The following is a 15,032-nucleotide window of genomic DNA, read 5'->3' on the forward strand; positions in this document are numbered from 1 at the left end:
GCCTGTGTGCCTATATTAGGCACATTTGTTTAAACATCATGACAAATTGAGCAATATCAGCTTTGCCAGGTTGTTATAGCAACACTTTTTGAGCGTACACAAACAGAAATATTTTACAGGAATGACAGAAACTGAACTCAAAGATGACGGTTTGGAAATAAAAGGTTTATATTGGCTGCTGTAGGCAGGACAACAAATGTTCTCCTTTACATTGAGTTAGTTCAGTAGGCTACTAATTAGTATTGCAGTCTCGGCGGTGTATCATGTAAGCCACATTGAATAAGTGAAAAAGAAAGCGAGAGGGGGTGGGGGTAACAAAAGTTGGCAGTGAGACAAAACAGTCATGAAAGACTCTGGTTTGACTTTGCCTCAATCAGTATTCTGCCTCAGGATGACAGAGAAACTGGCCTACTTTAGCATCTGATGTATATAAACAAGCTGCTAATGAACACATCACTTTTAAGTCACTTTATCTGACACAGAAGTTTTAATGCATTTCCCAGCAAAGGATTATCAACATAAATCAGCCTTCCTAACACATCAGCTAGTGGTTCATTTTTTTTGGTACATTCAACAAAGCAACTGATTGTCTCCATTTATTAATCTGTTGGCCAGCCCTAGAAGTGACACGGTTAACGTTTCAGTGCAAAAATATTCTAACATTCAAGAGTTGTACTCATACGTATAAAAATATATGTGTGCATACACCAACAAGTGAATAAGTCACACTATAAACATTGTGCCCCATTTCACAGAAGTATTCACTGTAGCTAGTTTTGCTGATTCTGAAAAGATTGTCAGAAAAAATACAAAAATGTACCCAAGCATATTTCCGCCGCTTTTCAAGCAGAAGTACCATTAAATCTTACCTGACCAATGACTGATCAGCAAGTTTTTAAAAATAAATCTCATACCAGAGACATACTGCTATCCCTGACGTCTCATCTATTCACCCTTTGGCCACAAGGGGGAAAACACTTAGTCAGCTGACAAACCCAGTGTCCAAAGTGGCCCTTAAAAGTGTTCAAATTCATGTGTCCAATCATTTTCTGTCCGTGTTGTGCAGGCTCCGTCTCATGTTGTATGTTTGATACCAGCTTCTTAGTGATATATATATATATATATATATATATCATCCCCTATAAGTCACTTTGCTTTTGGACAGTGGGTTTATCAGGACTTTTTGATATTGAAACATATTCCTGATGTGTGTGGACACAAGTGTGATTAGAGTGGCTCATACTTTAAAACATTGTATAGAAATACACAAGGCATAAAATAACGTTTAAAAACAGCTCAAAAAAAGCTCTAAAAAAAGCTCAGTAGCACCCCAGAAATGTCATTGGTTCAAAAGTAATTCAATGCAGTCATCGTGTTTACATGCACCCAACCAGATTAGACACAGAGTAACTGTTCAAGAGACAAAATTCTTAAAGCCAGGTAAAGGTATTATTTGTTGCTATAATCTTTTTGTTAAGCGGAGTTTCAAGCATTCTTAAAGCTACAGCAACCAAGCACGACTTGAAGGCCAGCCAAGCCCACCAACTGAGCATGCAGAAAGTACTATGCCCATCTAGGTACAGTACCATGCTTTCTTGTGTTTTTATATGTGAGAAAAACAAACATTAGTAAATAACATTGCCCCTGTTATACCATGCAAAGTTGAATTTGAAAAAAGAAAAAAAAACAGTCTCATACAGGACCGGATGAGGTAGGTAGACCTTTGATATAGCTGCCTTTGCTGAAAGCAAATGAGCCTTCAGGTGTCATGAAAAAGAGTCCGCCGACAAATAGCAGGGCTCCCAGGGACACAAATCCTCCAACCAGGGCTGCAAAGGTTGTGCGATTCCCTGTGGGAGGAGGGATTTTTTGTTAAATTCTCACTCTCAGCTCATCTGTTCTGGTCTTGCAACAGAAGAGTTTTTCTGCTTGTGATAAACGACACATCCTAAAATAAAGACTAAAAGGAAAAAGACAGCCATTAAAATCCCAGCAGTGGTCCCGGGGTGACTACCTGATGGAAAACAACAGCATGGTGAATCACAGAATGATTTGCACTGCAAGACATTTAATAAAGGGGAACACTATGAGAAATGTTGTGGCTTTAGTAATCTTACCTTTAGCCTTGATGACACTGAAATATTTGCTTGTGTTGCCCTGGGTATTAGAAGCCGTGCATTTATAAGTTCCCGGAAGCTCGAAGGACGGAGTCAAAAAGGGTTGATTCTCATTTTGGTTCCCGTTTGTCTGTTGTATGCTGTCTGGGAAATGCCAGCTGTAACTGGGTGAAGGGTTTCCCATCGCAGTGCAATTCAAAGTCATTTTACTACCAGCTGCAATTTCAAGCGTCTCATTTGCAGAATCCATGAAAAAGGGTGGGTCTGAGGATTTACATGAAATTCAAATACAGACAGACAGAGAAAAAAAACAGAGAGGAAGAATTAAACGGAGTCAAAGAATGGTTAACAAATATCTAATGGTAACTCACCAACTGTGATGGTTAAATAAAGATTGTAGGGAGGAAAAAACTTACACAGGACAATCAATTTGTGTGGCTTGGATTGGACTGTGTAAACACGTGTTTTCTGTATATCCAGCTTTGCATCACACCTGATGTCTGTCCCATTATCATCATAAATGACTTTCATAGAGTGGGAATATGACACGTTATTTGGAATTACATCTGGACTGACAGGGGATGTCAGTGTATTAAGGAGCTCATTTCCCTGGTACCAGCTCACAGAGAGATTCTTCAATGGTGCTACATTTAGAATGTCACACTGGAAACGATATGTTTGGCCCGACACCAGTGGGCCTTTTGGATCCTCTTCATGAACAGACACACTGTCTGGTAGTTCTGTAAAAGACAAAAGGGACAAATTGATAATAAAAAAAATTGAACTCTAAAATCTATTGTAAGTAATGGTTGAATAAGGGTGATGATTTGGAGGAGGACAATTCAAAAACATCAGCATGTAAAAGATAAATCCCAACACTAACTCAATGCCACCACACAGATCATGAAATCACAATGATTCGAAGGGGACTGTTCAAAAACAATCCCCTGTAAAAGGGGTACTTACTATACACTGTGATCGGTAGGAATTCAGAACACTGTTCACCATCTTTCGTATTTAAGAAGCATTGTGGATTTATTGTCCAGTGCATGACAGGGTCCATTTTTAAGGGAACAGAGGTGACTCCGTGTGTAAGGGGTGTGCCTCCTATTGTAGACTCCCAGCCCATTCCTTCTGTCTGGTTAGATAATGAAGTGCACTTGGCAGTGAAGGAATCTCCAAATCTAACCACAGCTGTGGCGGGACTCAACTCAACTGGACAGTAGGAACTCACAGGATGTCCTAGAAGAGCACAGTCAGCATTACAACCAACTAACAGCATAAAACAAAGCAGTCCTGGCTTGTCATTCGAGCTATCTCACAGATAACAGAATAACAATATGCATGTTTAAACTACCAAACTGCATTTGCAACAATATTTCGGAAATATGTCTCTCTTAAAACGCGACATTGAAAATAATTCCAAAAGCATGGAGGTGGGAAACTAAAGTGTTTTAAGCCAGGGATTCCCAAACTTTTCAGCCAGCGACCCCCAATATGATGGTGCTAAAGACTGCGGTACCCCCATTGTCCCTGTAGATGCTTAAACATTTACCATTACGCACAGCCAAGCTCAGTATTAGGCCTCACCAAACACAGGCAGTATGACACACAATAGGCAAAAGAAAATGATCGGCTGAAATAAGCACATTTTTTTCGCATTTTCAATGTTTAACTGTTTTGGTCAAGAATATCCCGATCCCCATTTTGAGAATCACTGTTTTAAACCAGTTATTTAACATAACTAATCCTCGTGTGTGTTCTCTTTTTTATTAAATTGGGAATATTTTAATCAAGTGTAAACTGACTACTAAAGGCATCATGAGATGGGACACTCAAACATGCCGGGTGAAAATGTGAAAAACACTGATTAAAAAAAAAAAAAAAAAAACAACAACAAATAATCAATAGGTCAGATCAGACAGACGAGCAATGGGCGTAGGCCACTCTTAGAAGTAAACCATGTCCCTTTGACTTTATCAAGACTCAATGAAAAAACTAACTTGTAACGTGACTGCATGTCTGCGCTTAAGTGAAGTCGAAAAGAGCTCCGTTGAGAGAAACGTGAATGTCGGCTGCGTTACCTGAGCGCGTTATCAAGCAGATCAGAACCAAGAACAACATTGTGCAACCGATGTGCCAGGAAGCTTGCTCTTCAAAGTCAGATTCAAGAGGGTCCAGTTGAAAAAGGTGTTGGCAAAAAGTGTCTGTCGCGCGTGCCTTCTCTTTCCTTTTCATTCACCTAAACAGAAAGTCCCGAAAAGTAAATCTATCCAGTGATGCATTTACGTTTAGGCTACGTAAAGTCCTGTTGTGTACACGTCCAGCGTGTAAGAAGCGGGCATGGCCACACGTTTTTAGGGCTGGGTTACAGTTATTATGTCCTAAAAGTATAAGACAACATTTGGGATAATCCTTGTTTGTTTTCCTTTAGTATTTGAGTAGTAAGGTGGATGGAGACAGTAACTTGTTTGTGAAGAATAGAATTAAGAGTGGAAAAGTGAGTTTCATGGCAAAAAGAAAATGCAAGCTCATCCATCCCGCACTTTGACCCCTTAAAAAGGCTCAATTAGTAATTTAAGTATCAGAAAACTCCCTATCTACTATTGAAAAGATGTTGTAGTTATTATTTCCGACTGCACCAAAATGCCGCATGTTGTATCTGAAAGGGGGCCATGTACAGCACCCTCTACAGGGTGTTAGAGGGTGCTGTGAGTTTTAGGAATTCCTCTTGTTAGTTTGTCAAAGATGAAACATGAGTGCAGGATGGTCAAATGTCCGGCCTTAATGTAAACTCTAAAATGAGTGTTGTATAAGACTATTTACGTTTATAAAGTAAATTTCCTCCATCCAGAAAGACAAAAATAAAGGTTGAGGTCTAAGTATAAGCAATCACTTTAAAATCAATGTTTTTATTATTAAAATACAGTTTTACGCAGGTCACAAATATTTACAGCCATATTCACAAATGTCTATCACTACCTCATGTGCCTCTTTTGCGGGTCGGACGTAGACTTCCAATCATTTGCTACATTTAAAAATGCACCGCAGTCCCTTTTCCATATGCCTTTTTTTTCTACAAATAAATATATCTTTCATTTACACAACATATTATCCTGAACATACAGTCCTGAAGGGTGCAGCGCCTGCAGTCAGTCATATAAAAGCACACATTTTTGGTACAAGACAGTGTCTCCCATGAGGCCAGATCCTGGCACAGCATGGCACTGCAGAGGGTCAGGCACAGAGAATGCCACCAGCTCAAAAACAAGTGCAGAGTGACTTTCAAAGAATAGTGATGGAAAAACAAACCCAGTGAAAGAATAGTACAAGCAAAACGTGTTCACACAATTTGGCTAAGCGGGTCTAGTTTTCACAGATTCAATATCACACCTTTAGAAACATAGTGCACTTCCTGTTAGCATGACTGTTAAAACCACAGCGGTCTTAGATTATCCCTTGCATGGTTTGGTTTGTAAAATAATAACATACAATATAGCATACATATATCTGACTTAAAGTACATTAAAAGAGGACATCAACACAGCAACAAATTCCCATTGGGCTCCTCAACAACCTCAAAACAGTTGCCTGTTTTTTTCCTGACAAAATTTTCAGTCTTTGCTCCTCGTCTTCTGTCCATCCAGTGAAAACAGGTGAAATCCAGTAGTAAATATAAAGCTGTGCATCTCAAGCCAATGTTGCAAGGCAGTAAAAAAAAAACCAACAACAACAACGTATATAATGTGGCAAAACAGAGTGTGATGTTTGGAGGAATACATTTCCAAAAGGCCAGCGTGAGCCCGCCTTCTGAGTGGCTTCTTTTTTTTAAAACACTGAAGTTGCTGTTGGCGTAGAGATGCAGCTCATTCAGAGTGGTCAACTTTTACATTTCTGTGCAAGCACAGATGTGCTGCTAGGGCAGTTTAGTCATAGGAAACTGCATGTCCCAGCCATTGTGAGCTACGTTTCCATTGTGGGTGTTCAGTTTGGGGTTTTTCAGATTGTAGCGTCGCATCTTGGTGTTCTTGTAGTAGATGGAGTAGATGAAGACGAATATGATGGAGATGGCAACTACCGTGACTGCCACGAATCCAGCGATGAGGGGAAGGTAGTCCTCTGTCATGAAACAGGAAGCATGATAGTGTTTAGGAACAAGTTCTAGAGAGCTCCGTCTCACCAGGCTTCACTTCATGTTCACTAGTGCTTTGTGAATGTTTAGATTCATCTGCATTCATTTTCAGTTGAAGCTGCGCTTTGGTACTTGATTTTTTTTTTTTAAATAAACAATCACCATAATCTATTTATGATTTCTCACCAACCCTTAGACATGATCAATTTTTTTTTCTTTTCAGGAAGATATGCAGTTGTTCTCAAAATGAATGAATGAAACGTGTTACCTTTTAAAATCACTTCAACCTCAAAGGAGGTGGAGGCGACCTCATTGGTGGCCGTGCAGTTGTAGAGGCCCGCTTCAGACACTATTAACATGTCTCCAGACACATGGGGCACTTTGTCTGCGTAGACCCACACAATCTGTGGAGGAGGGTTGCCATCAGCTTCACAAACGAGCTCCTCAGGATAACCTCTGAACACTGGGACTTTCTTCGCCAGTTTTGTCGTGTTGATGACAGGCATATCTGTTGAAAGACAAACAGAGCAGTGCGAGGTCAAAAATGTGTCATTATGATGTCCCAAATTCAAAGAAGGTTTTACTTTCCACTTTTTTTCTGTCTGTAATAACAACATAACAAAAAGCATACAATAATACTGAGAACGCAGGAATATGTGAGAGGCATGAACTCTCAGTTAAAGTTAAAGCAAATGTAAATGTGATCTTACGGTGGACAGAGATGTTGAGCGGGCTGGAAACCTTCGGAGGAAGCTCAGATCCTACAGGGACAAGGTCCAGCTGCGCTTCACATCTGAGCTCAGCTCCATTGTGTGTTCTGTTCAGGGCGACGCTGATAGTCGACGACACATTCACAGGCGATCGGATGACACCGACATCACAGTCTGTGTTGTTCTCGAGCAGGCAGCCCGTCACTCTCATTGACTCTGAGGAACATGAGCACAGACCTGGTCAAGAGTTTTGCCACAAAACAAAAAAAAACAATCTGTTGATTTGTAAAGTACCTTTAAAGGAGTCAAAGTCTGATACAGATAGAGCTCATTTAATTAGAAACAAGGGTTGTTTTTTTTTACATCAGCCTTTATGCTTGAAGGAGCAATACGTAACTTTGACACAAAGTGTTTCAAATTGGAAACGCAGTCCAAAAAAATTGCCATGTTGCAGACAACAGCTTCAGTGTTTAGCCGGTCCTTCATCGATCTTGAAACCTTTCTGCGCTCCAACCTCTCTCTCCATTTTTCAAAAGCATCTCCAATATCATCCAACTTCCACCAAGTTTCTGCTCGTTAGAAAATCCAGAGGCTTTTTAGGCCGCGTAGAATGAGTTATGTGTAAACCAGTTAGCTTGCCCGCTTCCATCCCTGCAACACTTTATAATCGCCTACCTTTTCCGGGCAAAAACATATACAGACCAATCCAAACTGAAAGTGAAACTTAGAAGGACATACTGGCTGAATTGTTGTCAGAGCATATATAGCGTGTTTCCTTTATGTCTGATGACATATAGTAAGGTCATTGGACGATTTCATACACTCCTTTAGTGTTACCTTTCACAAACCTTTCATACAGAGGGCTTTAAGACCAACATCTTATCAATCAAGGAAATTAGGGATCATACAGATAAATGAAATAATCCTTTTAAACTCTGTAGCACTTTGAGATTTTAAAAATGTAATTTTATTTGTAAAAATGCTTTACAAATAAAATTTATTATTATTATAGGAAGTATATTAAATGTTCAAACTTCAAATGAGCAACTCAATCCACACATGATCATCTCCATTCATGGAGTTACTTTCGATCAACTCCTGTACAAGTTTCACTATCACTGATAGGTATCCTTGGGCTTATAAGAAGTTGGGACATGCGTGAAGAAATGCCTCCTACCTTTCAGTGGTTCAATGGTTGCATTCCCTATGTACCATCGCACTGCCAGGTTTCCTGCTGGGGCAACGTTGGTGATATCACACTGCAGCTGGAACTCTCTCGCCTCCACCACAGAGCTTACGTTACCCACTGTGAGGATGGAGACGCTGTCCGGGGTTTCTGAATTGATTGAAGATTTGAAATCAGGAGAGTTAAAAAAAACTTGAGAAACACATTCAGAGACGGTGACAGAGCAAGTTGTGAGGGAGGTCAAGATACATACTGTAAAGAGTGAAGTTTAAACGTTTCTGGCACGATCCTATGCCCTCAAAGGTGGCGGTACAAACAGGCCTGGGATCCCAGTCTTTATGGGTGTCAGCAGACCAACTGGTGGATGTCTTGATGCCCTGCTCATCCTGCCAGTATATTTCTTTAACATTGCCTGAAAGGTTGGATATTGCCTTGCATGTTGCATTCAGATTTCTTCCTTGGTATTCTATCATCATCCTGTCTGGAGTGATTTCAATAGGGCATTCTTGCTTGGCACCTGTGGAACACAGAGTGGGAGCGGGACTGTTATTCCAGTCCAAGTCTGCACATATTCATTATCTTAACACAACATTTCCACCTCCAGTGCTGTGGTGAAATACTTTTGAACAAAAGCGAGGGAGGCAAGAGGAAAGGGCTCAGGAAGGATACACCCCTCCCTTAAAGAAGTCAACACTTGCTGACTACTATTCTTTGTGCTTGACTCTGTTATATTCAATCAATATCTCTGTTATACTTTATCAATATCTCTGTAATGTGTGTTCCATTATGTAGGTTTATAACAGTTTACTACAGAATAGTGCTTTAAGTCAAGTAATTCAGAGAAACTGGGTTGTATCAAAAATACAAGACATTCATACATGCATACAAAAGCATTATTATCACCATTTAGAAACACGTTAAATTACCAAAGTAATTGTATTTACTAACTAACAAAAACACTTGTAACTAAAAGGCTTATGTCATTCATTAACAATGTTGACCTCTCAGCCATTTCTAACATTAATATTAAGTTTTCTGAAGTTAACTCGTCACCATCATACAGCATTCTACACAAACAGACATAAACAATGAAACTTTTTGTTCCCTAAAGGTCTATGGAGAATATCCTTTCTCTTTCAACAGGAGATATAACATTATGATCACTTACTCGGTCCCGTCCCGTTAGAAACGGACAGCAGCTCTAAAGTTAAGAAGACTGTCACAAGACGAAGAGACTTAATTTCATCCATTGGAAAAAGAAAAAAAAAAGTCTCCGAGGATTTTCCTACAACTGCCGACCTTCTTCTATAACACTTAACTTCTGCCTTCCCCTCGCTGCTGCATGGGACGAACCAGCGGCCAAATGTTGATAGTTTAGGGAGAAGGCTAAGCTAAGCTATGGCTGCAAGCACAGCTCCCAGCTCTGCATATACGAAGAGGAAACTCGGGGAAAAAAAGCCCCCCCACCCACGTCACCCTCGGAAAACTTAGACTCGACATGGGAACTAGTAGAAGACGCGCGCGCGCGCACGCGCACAGAGACACACAAGGCATTTGCACCACTGTCTATAAATGTCTCTAACTTGCTGTGCAAGCTCGCTCCAAGTGTGCTTGGACGCCAGAGGATTGTTGTTGCATTAAGAAAAATGAAATAATTCAAAATGCTGACATAGAATTTCAAAACAATAACATAACTGCATAAGGCAGGTGTAAAATCATTGTTGTAAACTATTGGCAGGATGCTAAAGAAGATAGCAGCTGTGTGAGACGGTAAATCAGGATTATAACTAAGATAAACCAAAACTAGCCCTCATTTTTTTAAATCATGTTATCATCTTAATATAATCTGTGAGTTGAGCAAGGCTCTCTGGCTGGACTGTCAGCTGCATACCCCTGGATTTACCTGAAAGTCAGAAACCTTTGTGTTGGCAAGTAAGGACCTTTTTTTTTGACTCAATAGGTTGTGGTCATTTATCATAGTCTTTTCGAGCTGCAAATAACACAATAGCATTTTCCAAAAGAGCCATACTCATGGCCTTTTTTGTCCTTGACACAGTCACAATGATGTTACCAACATGCTAATGCTTTACTGGTATGATATAGTAGATTGATCACCTTTTACTGTGACTCTTGCTCTTTCTGAGACATTTCCCATGTCATTCCAGGCATGACAAGTATAGAGGCCCATGTTGAATGCAGTAGCATTATGGATGAGCAGACGGGACACTCCATCCTCATAGTCCTCCACCACATTGTCGGTACGATAATAATCCCAGAAATATTTTGGTCGTGGGTTGCCCGTTGAGGAGCACTTCAACCACACAGTGGAACCAACGTCGACTTCAGAGTCTTCAAGCTCAACAATCGGTGATGGTGGATCTAGAGGACAACATAGGTCAAATAAATAATGAGTAGATACAGAATCAATAATTCTAAACTGGGTATTTAAGATTATTGTCAAAATAACTTACACAGGACAGTGATCTCCACTGAGCGGTTGACACTCGAAAGCTTGTTTGAGGCTGTGACAATGTACTGCCCTGCTTTCCTTCTTGTTAGGGTGTCTGAAAAATCCACCTCCTCGCCATCTTTGTACCAGATGATCTCAGGTTCAGGAAAGCCCTCAGCAGTACAGGTGAGATTGAGAGGAGAATACTCCAGTGCAGTGTAAGTGCTTGGACATGACAACTTTGGTCCATCTAAAAACAACAAGAAAACAATTTTTAAGCTTTTAACGTACGCTGGGAAAACTATACACCACTAGTGATGAAACGAATCATAGTATTTTTTACCCAAGTTGTGTTGTCAATTTCGAGATACTTGTACTATTCTATAGTTCTATTTCATGGTACTTTTAACTTTTCAAATTAAATGTGCTTTAAAATGAATTTAAAAAATGAATACATCTTTTTTTTATAGGGGGAATCTGTGCTTCACCTGACCAGTGCATCAAGGGACAGTCGACAGATAATCATGGCATGAAGGCAAACTTCTGGAACTTATGGTCAATTTAGCTATTTTAAAATTATGCAAACAGAATGACGTTTTGACACAGAAGGAGCCATTCTCAGAGTCAACAGAGAGCAATGTATGAAGTATGTATGAATGTATGGTCACTTTTAATAGTCTGCCCTCATGTGATTGGCGTTTCATTGGTGGGGTGTATTATGTACGTAACTCATAGTTGTATTATTTGGGCTAAACAATACCACAAATTATTTGGGCTGTAGAAATAACTTGTGAATACTTGTTTTGCTGAAAATACTTCTTTTGAAGGCCAAATCACTTTTAAACCTGAAGAGAAAGAAAAGCAAGTTTCTGGTGCTCACTACAAAGTATCTTAAAGTATCTGGTGTTGGCAAATCTCTATTGGCCTTTCAGTGACTTCTGTACTATTATAATAGAGTCACTTGATTTAAAAGTTTTGAAGGTAAACTATGTGCACTTTTTTCCACAGAAGCTTGATTTGTGCTGAGCTATGTGTACATTTAAATCCTATAATAAAAGTAAAAAATCACATATAATAAACCCAAAAAATGAAAGAACACAGGTGAAACCCAACCCAAAGAGTTTTAGGTTTTAAAAAAAGTCTAGAATGAGACACTCACACAGGACAAGAACTTGGAGTTCCACTTTGATAGAGGAAGAGCCTTCAGCTTCTACTATGTACAGTCCTGCATGATCTTGGGTCAGAGAGCGGGTTGGATCTACTGGCTGTCCGTCTCTCAGCCATTTGACGAAGGGGGCTGGATTTCCTGCCACCGGGCATTTCTCCTCTAAAGTTTCCCCTACCAAGAACTCATTACCAGAACATTGCAGCTCGGGTCCAACTAAACCAAATCAAAAACAATAAAACACAGATGAAAAGCAGCAATGAAACAACTGTTGCAAGAACCAAAGTAAAAGTCCGCGTTTTCCTCTTTGACACATGAATGTTTAACAGAGAAGATCATTTACAGCAGAGATGCAGCTGGAACAACTATAGAGTTACATTACAGTATAGTAAAATATTGGCTATTTCATTGATCTGAAATGTAGAATGCAAAACACAACAGTGAGAAACATCACACCTAACTTGTACTGTAGATCTCAACCTATCATCCTAATTCGGCTTGTTTTATTTATTTTGTTTAATGGGAGGAGCAAATTCGCAATTTTCAAGGTACAGAAAATCTCCTTAGTCATCAATTCTTCCTGCTGACATCATTAATTGATAATTAAAAATATACCAGCAAATCAATTATCTCTGTCTAATCTCTAAATCAGAGATTAATTCCACTTAAGTGTAGAAAATCATAAAATGAACCAGTTTAAATAACCTAAATATGCCTTTTAGTTGATTTCAAACAGGTATGTTTACATGGTTGGTGTATACTTACATTGGACTGTGATATTATAGTCCTGTGAAGTCACATTAAATTTGAGCTCTTCTCGACCCAGGTCCATATGGGCCTCACATCTGAAATGGACTCCACTGTCTTGTCTTGTTGCGTTAAAGCTGAGGATGGATGTCTGATTGACTGGCTCTTTACTGGAAATGTTAAAGGTCTCTGTCTGAAGGAGGTCATCTCCTTTGTACCACCTTGCAGTGAGATTTTGAACAGGTGCTACATTGGGGATGTCACATGTGAAGTCATATTCCTTGAATTCCTTCAACACACTCTCGAAATCGCTGATTGTGATTGCTTCTGGGAATGCTGGAGTGGGGGGGGGGGGGGGGGGAGAATATTATCAGACCAAGTCCAAATATTATGCTGTTCAGTTTTAAGACAAAAAGCTAAACTTACTGTAAAGGACAACCTCTGGGGCAATGAAGCACTGTTTAGTGGAACTATTTTCCATGGGGTTGAAGAAACAGTAGGGAGAGATGGACCAGTCGGTCAGCCTGTCCACAGTCCAGGTGAGATGGGTGACATTCTGGAGGGCTTTTGCTCCTTTTGTTGCCTCCCAGCCAATTCCTTCAAACAGGGTCTCTGATGTGCTGCAGTTGATTGAGACTGGGTCTCCATACTTCACAACAACACTTGGTGGGTTCAACTCAATGGGACAGGACGCATGTGCACCTATGCACAAGAGCATGGGAAAGCAGTTATTTGTACATGAAGTAATTGCTACATTAGAAATGTTTATCACAACTTTTTATTGAGGTGATTACAAGTATACACTGCCCACCCAATACCAAAGACTGAAAGCTAACTGCTTTTAGCTAAAGCCAATTTTTTATTTTATTTTTTAAAAATGTGCACTTTATACATGACCAATTCATTAATGAGATGAGCTGGTTCACAGGCTCTCTTCTTTAACACTGTTGTTGTAATTATAGCTGTATCTCGTATTTATGCTTCTTATCGTATTCCTATTTTTATTCCTCTTGATATATTTCTACTTCTATATTGTGTGTAAGAGTAACTGTGACCCCCTGTGGATCAGTGAAGTATTTCTGATTCTGAAAGCTGGAGTTAATAAAAAGAATGAAAATGTCTGACTTTCTCTAACTAAACCATCCCTGATAAGTAAATCCATCCTGATTTTGCTTATGTAATGATTAGTAGAAGCTTTATGAGCAACATTCCCAACCAAACAGTATTTCATTTCAGAAAGAATAGGCTATTGTGATGTGTGCATAAAGAGAAGCACTTTCACTTTTTGTTTATAGCACAATGAATGCACAAGAAGCCAAAGCACATCAGTAAAGAGTGAAAAAGGAGTGAAGAAGTCACTTTTTTTGCGTTTCACTTTTTCTTTCTCACTTAAAATAAAACAGTTCAGGTAATTTTTTTGCAATTAATGTGGCCTACAGATGAATTGATTCCAGAAATATAGACATTAATAAGACATGGTTAAAGATGAACTGTTGAATTTACAAAGCAAAGTGATCAAAAACGTCAGATTTTTAAGAATGGCAGGTTTACCATAAAGGTTACAAATCTTTTTCAAAAGCCCCCTGGTGGGAAATATGGGATGAACCCTTTCTTCTAAATAGTTATTAACATCCCATTTAGGTTAACTGAGGTGCTTCTTGTAGCATAAATCAGCTGCCTGTCTCTTTTCTGCCCATGCTGTACTGCTCTCTTCTGGTTTAAACACAGTTCTGTATCTTAATGTGCCATCTAACCATTTTACCTGCTGCTCTTTCATTGTTGTTGAAGAGCACCATATGTCTGACTGAGAAGAAGCAGGAGCTCATACAGCCTTTGCAAACTTCTGGGTATTTAACACAGAGCTGATTTAAATGGAATAAATACTTTGGAAAATGTCATAGAAAAATGTACATCAAAAAAGATAGATCATAATGGAGATGAAATATAAGAAAGTGAAAAGCACCTACCTGCCGCACTGAGAAGTAACCCCACAAAGAGTTGAACAATAGATGTACTTTCACTCATTTGATTTCTTTCCTCATCTGACCAGAACAATGTCTTTCTTGTCTTTTATTTCAGCTCTGCTCGGATTCTCTGTCGCTCTGTTCTGATCCGCAGGAAGCCAATGAAGTGCAGCCAACAGCCAACTGGTACACACTGGCTCCCTCTCTCTCTTTCTCTCTCTCTCTCTCTCTGTATCTCTCTATTACCCCTCGCTCTCTTGCTCTCTCTCTCTCTCTCTCTCTCTCTCTCTCTCTCTCTCTCTCTCTCTCTCTCTCTCTCTCTCTCTCTCTCTCTGTGTGAGCACAGCCTCTAATTTGTATTTTTTGATGATTGAATGGTTGAGGTTGTTGAACCACTGAGTTTAAATGATATATTGAAATTGTATTTTTTTTTATCTAAACACATACATGCAGATAACACTGAACCATTTTGATGCATGCACATAATCTTTTCTTTTAGGAATAAAAGTTGTATATTTTTATGGATTGTTACTGATTCTGGTGTGGGCCCATTTGCTCTAAT

At 39.5% G+C, this 15,032-nt stretch overlaps 2 protein-coding genes across 3 annotated transcripts; both read right to left on the bottom strand.

The window, feature by feature from the left end:
• Positions 1 to 144: 144 nt before the first annotated feature.
• On the bottom strand, positions 145 to 4,434 carry LOC306838083 (vascular cell adhesion protein 1-like). Of its 2 annotated transcripts, none has more exons than XM_079366033.1 (5): positions 4,202 to 4,434; positions 3,084 to 3,359; positions 2,534 to 2,857; positions 2,118 to 2,381; positions 145 to 1,850 (listed from the first exon to the last, which is right to left on the bottom strand). In XM_079366033.1, the coding sequence occupies exons 1-5, from the start codon at positions 4,353 to 4,355 to the stop codon at positions 1,693 to 1,695; spliced, it is 1,176 nt and encodes a 391-aa protein (XP_079222159.1). In that variant the 5' UTR covers positions 4,356 to 4,434; the 3' UTR covers positions 145 to 1,692. The 2 variants fall into 2 exon arrangements, with proteins under 2 accessions (XP_079222159.1, XP_079222160.1); XM_079366034.1 differs by lacking the exon at positions 4,202 to 4,434 and adding an exon at positions 4,121 to 4,141.
• A 575-nt stretch (positions 4,435 to 5,009) lies between these two features.
• Positions 5,010 to 14,653, bottom strand: LOC306838081 (hemicentin-1-like). The gene is made up of 11 exons (XM_079366031.1): positions 14,474 to 14,653; positions 12,933 to 13,208; positions 12,525 to 12,842; positions 11,754 to 11,975; positions 10,617 to 10,844; positions 10,261 to 10,524; positions 8,399 to 8,662; positions 8,137 to 8,295; positions 6,960 to 7,175; positions 6,518 to 6,757; positions 5,010 to 6,236 (listed from the first exon to the last, which is right to left on the bottom strand). The coding sequence occupies exons 1-11, from the start codon at positions 14,529 to 14,531 to the stop codon at positions 6,034 to 6,036; spliced, it is 2,448 nt and encodes an 815-aa protein (XP_079222157.1). The 5' UTR covers positions 14,532 to 14,653; the 3' UTR covers positions 5,010 to 6,033.
• Positions 14,654 to 15,032: the final 379 nt, after the last annotated feature.

The sequence above is a fragment of the Symphodus melops genome, assembly GCF_947650265.1.
Source record: "Symphodus melops genome assembly, chromosome: 17".
In the NCBI taxonomy this organism is placed as follows: Eukaryota; Metazoa; Chordata; class Actinopteri; order Labriformes; family Labridae; genus Symphodus; species Symphodus melops.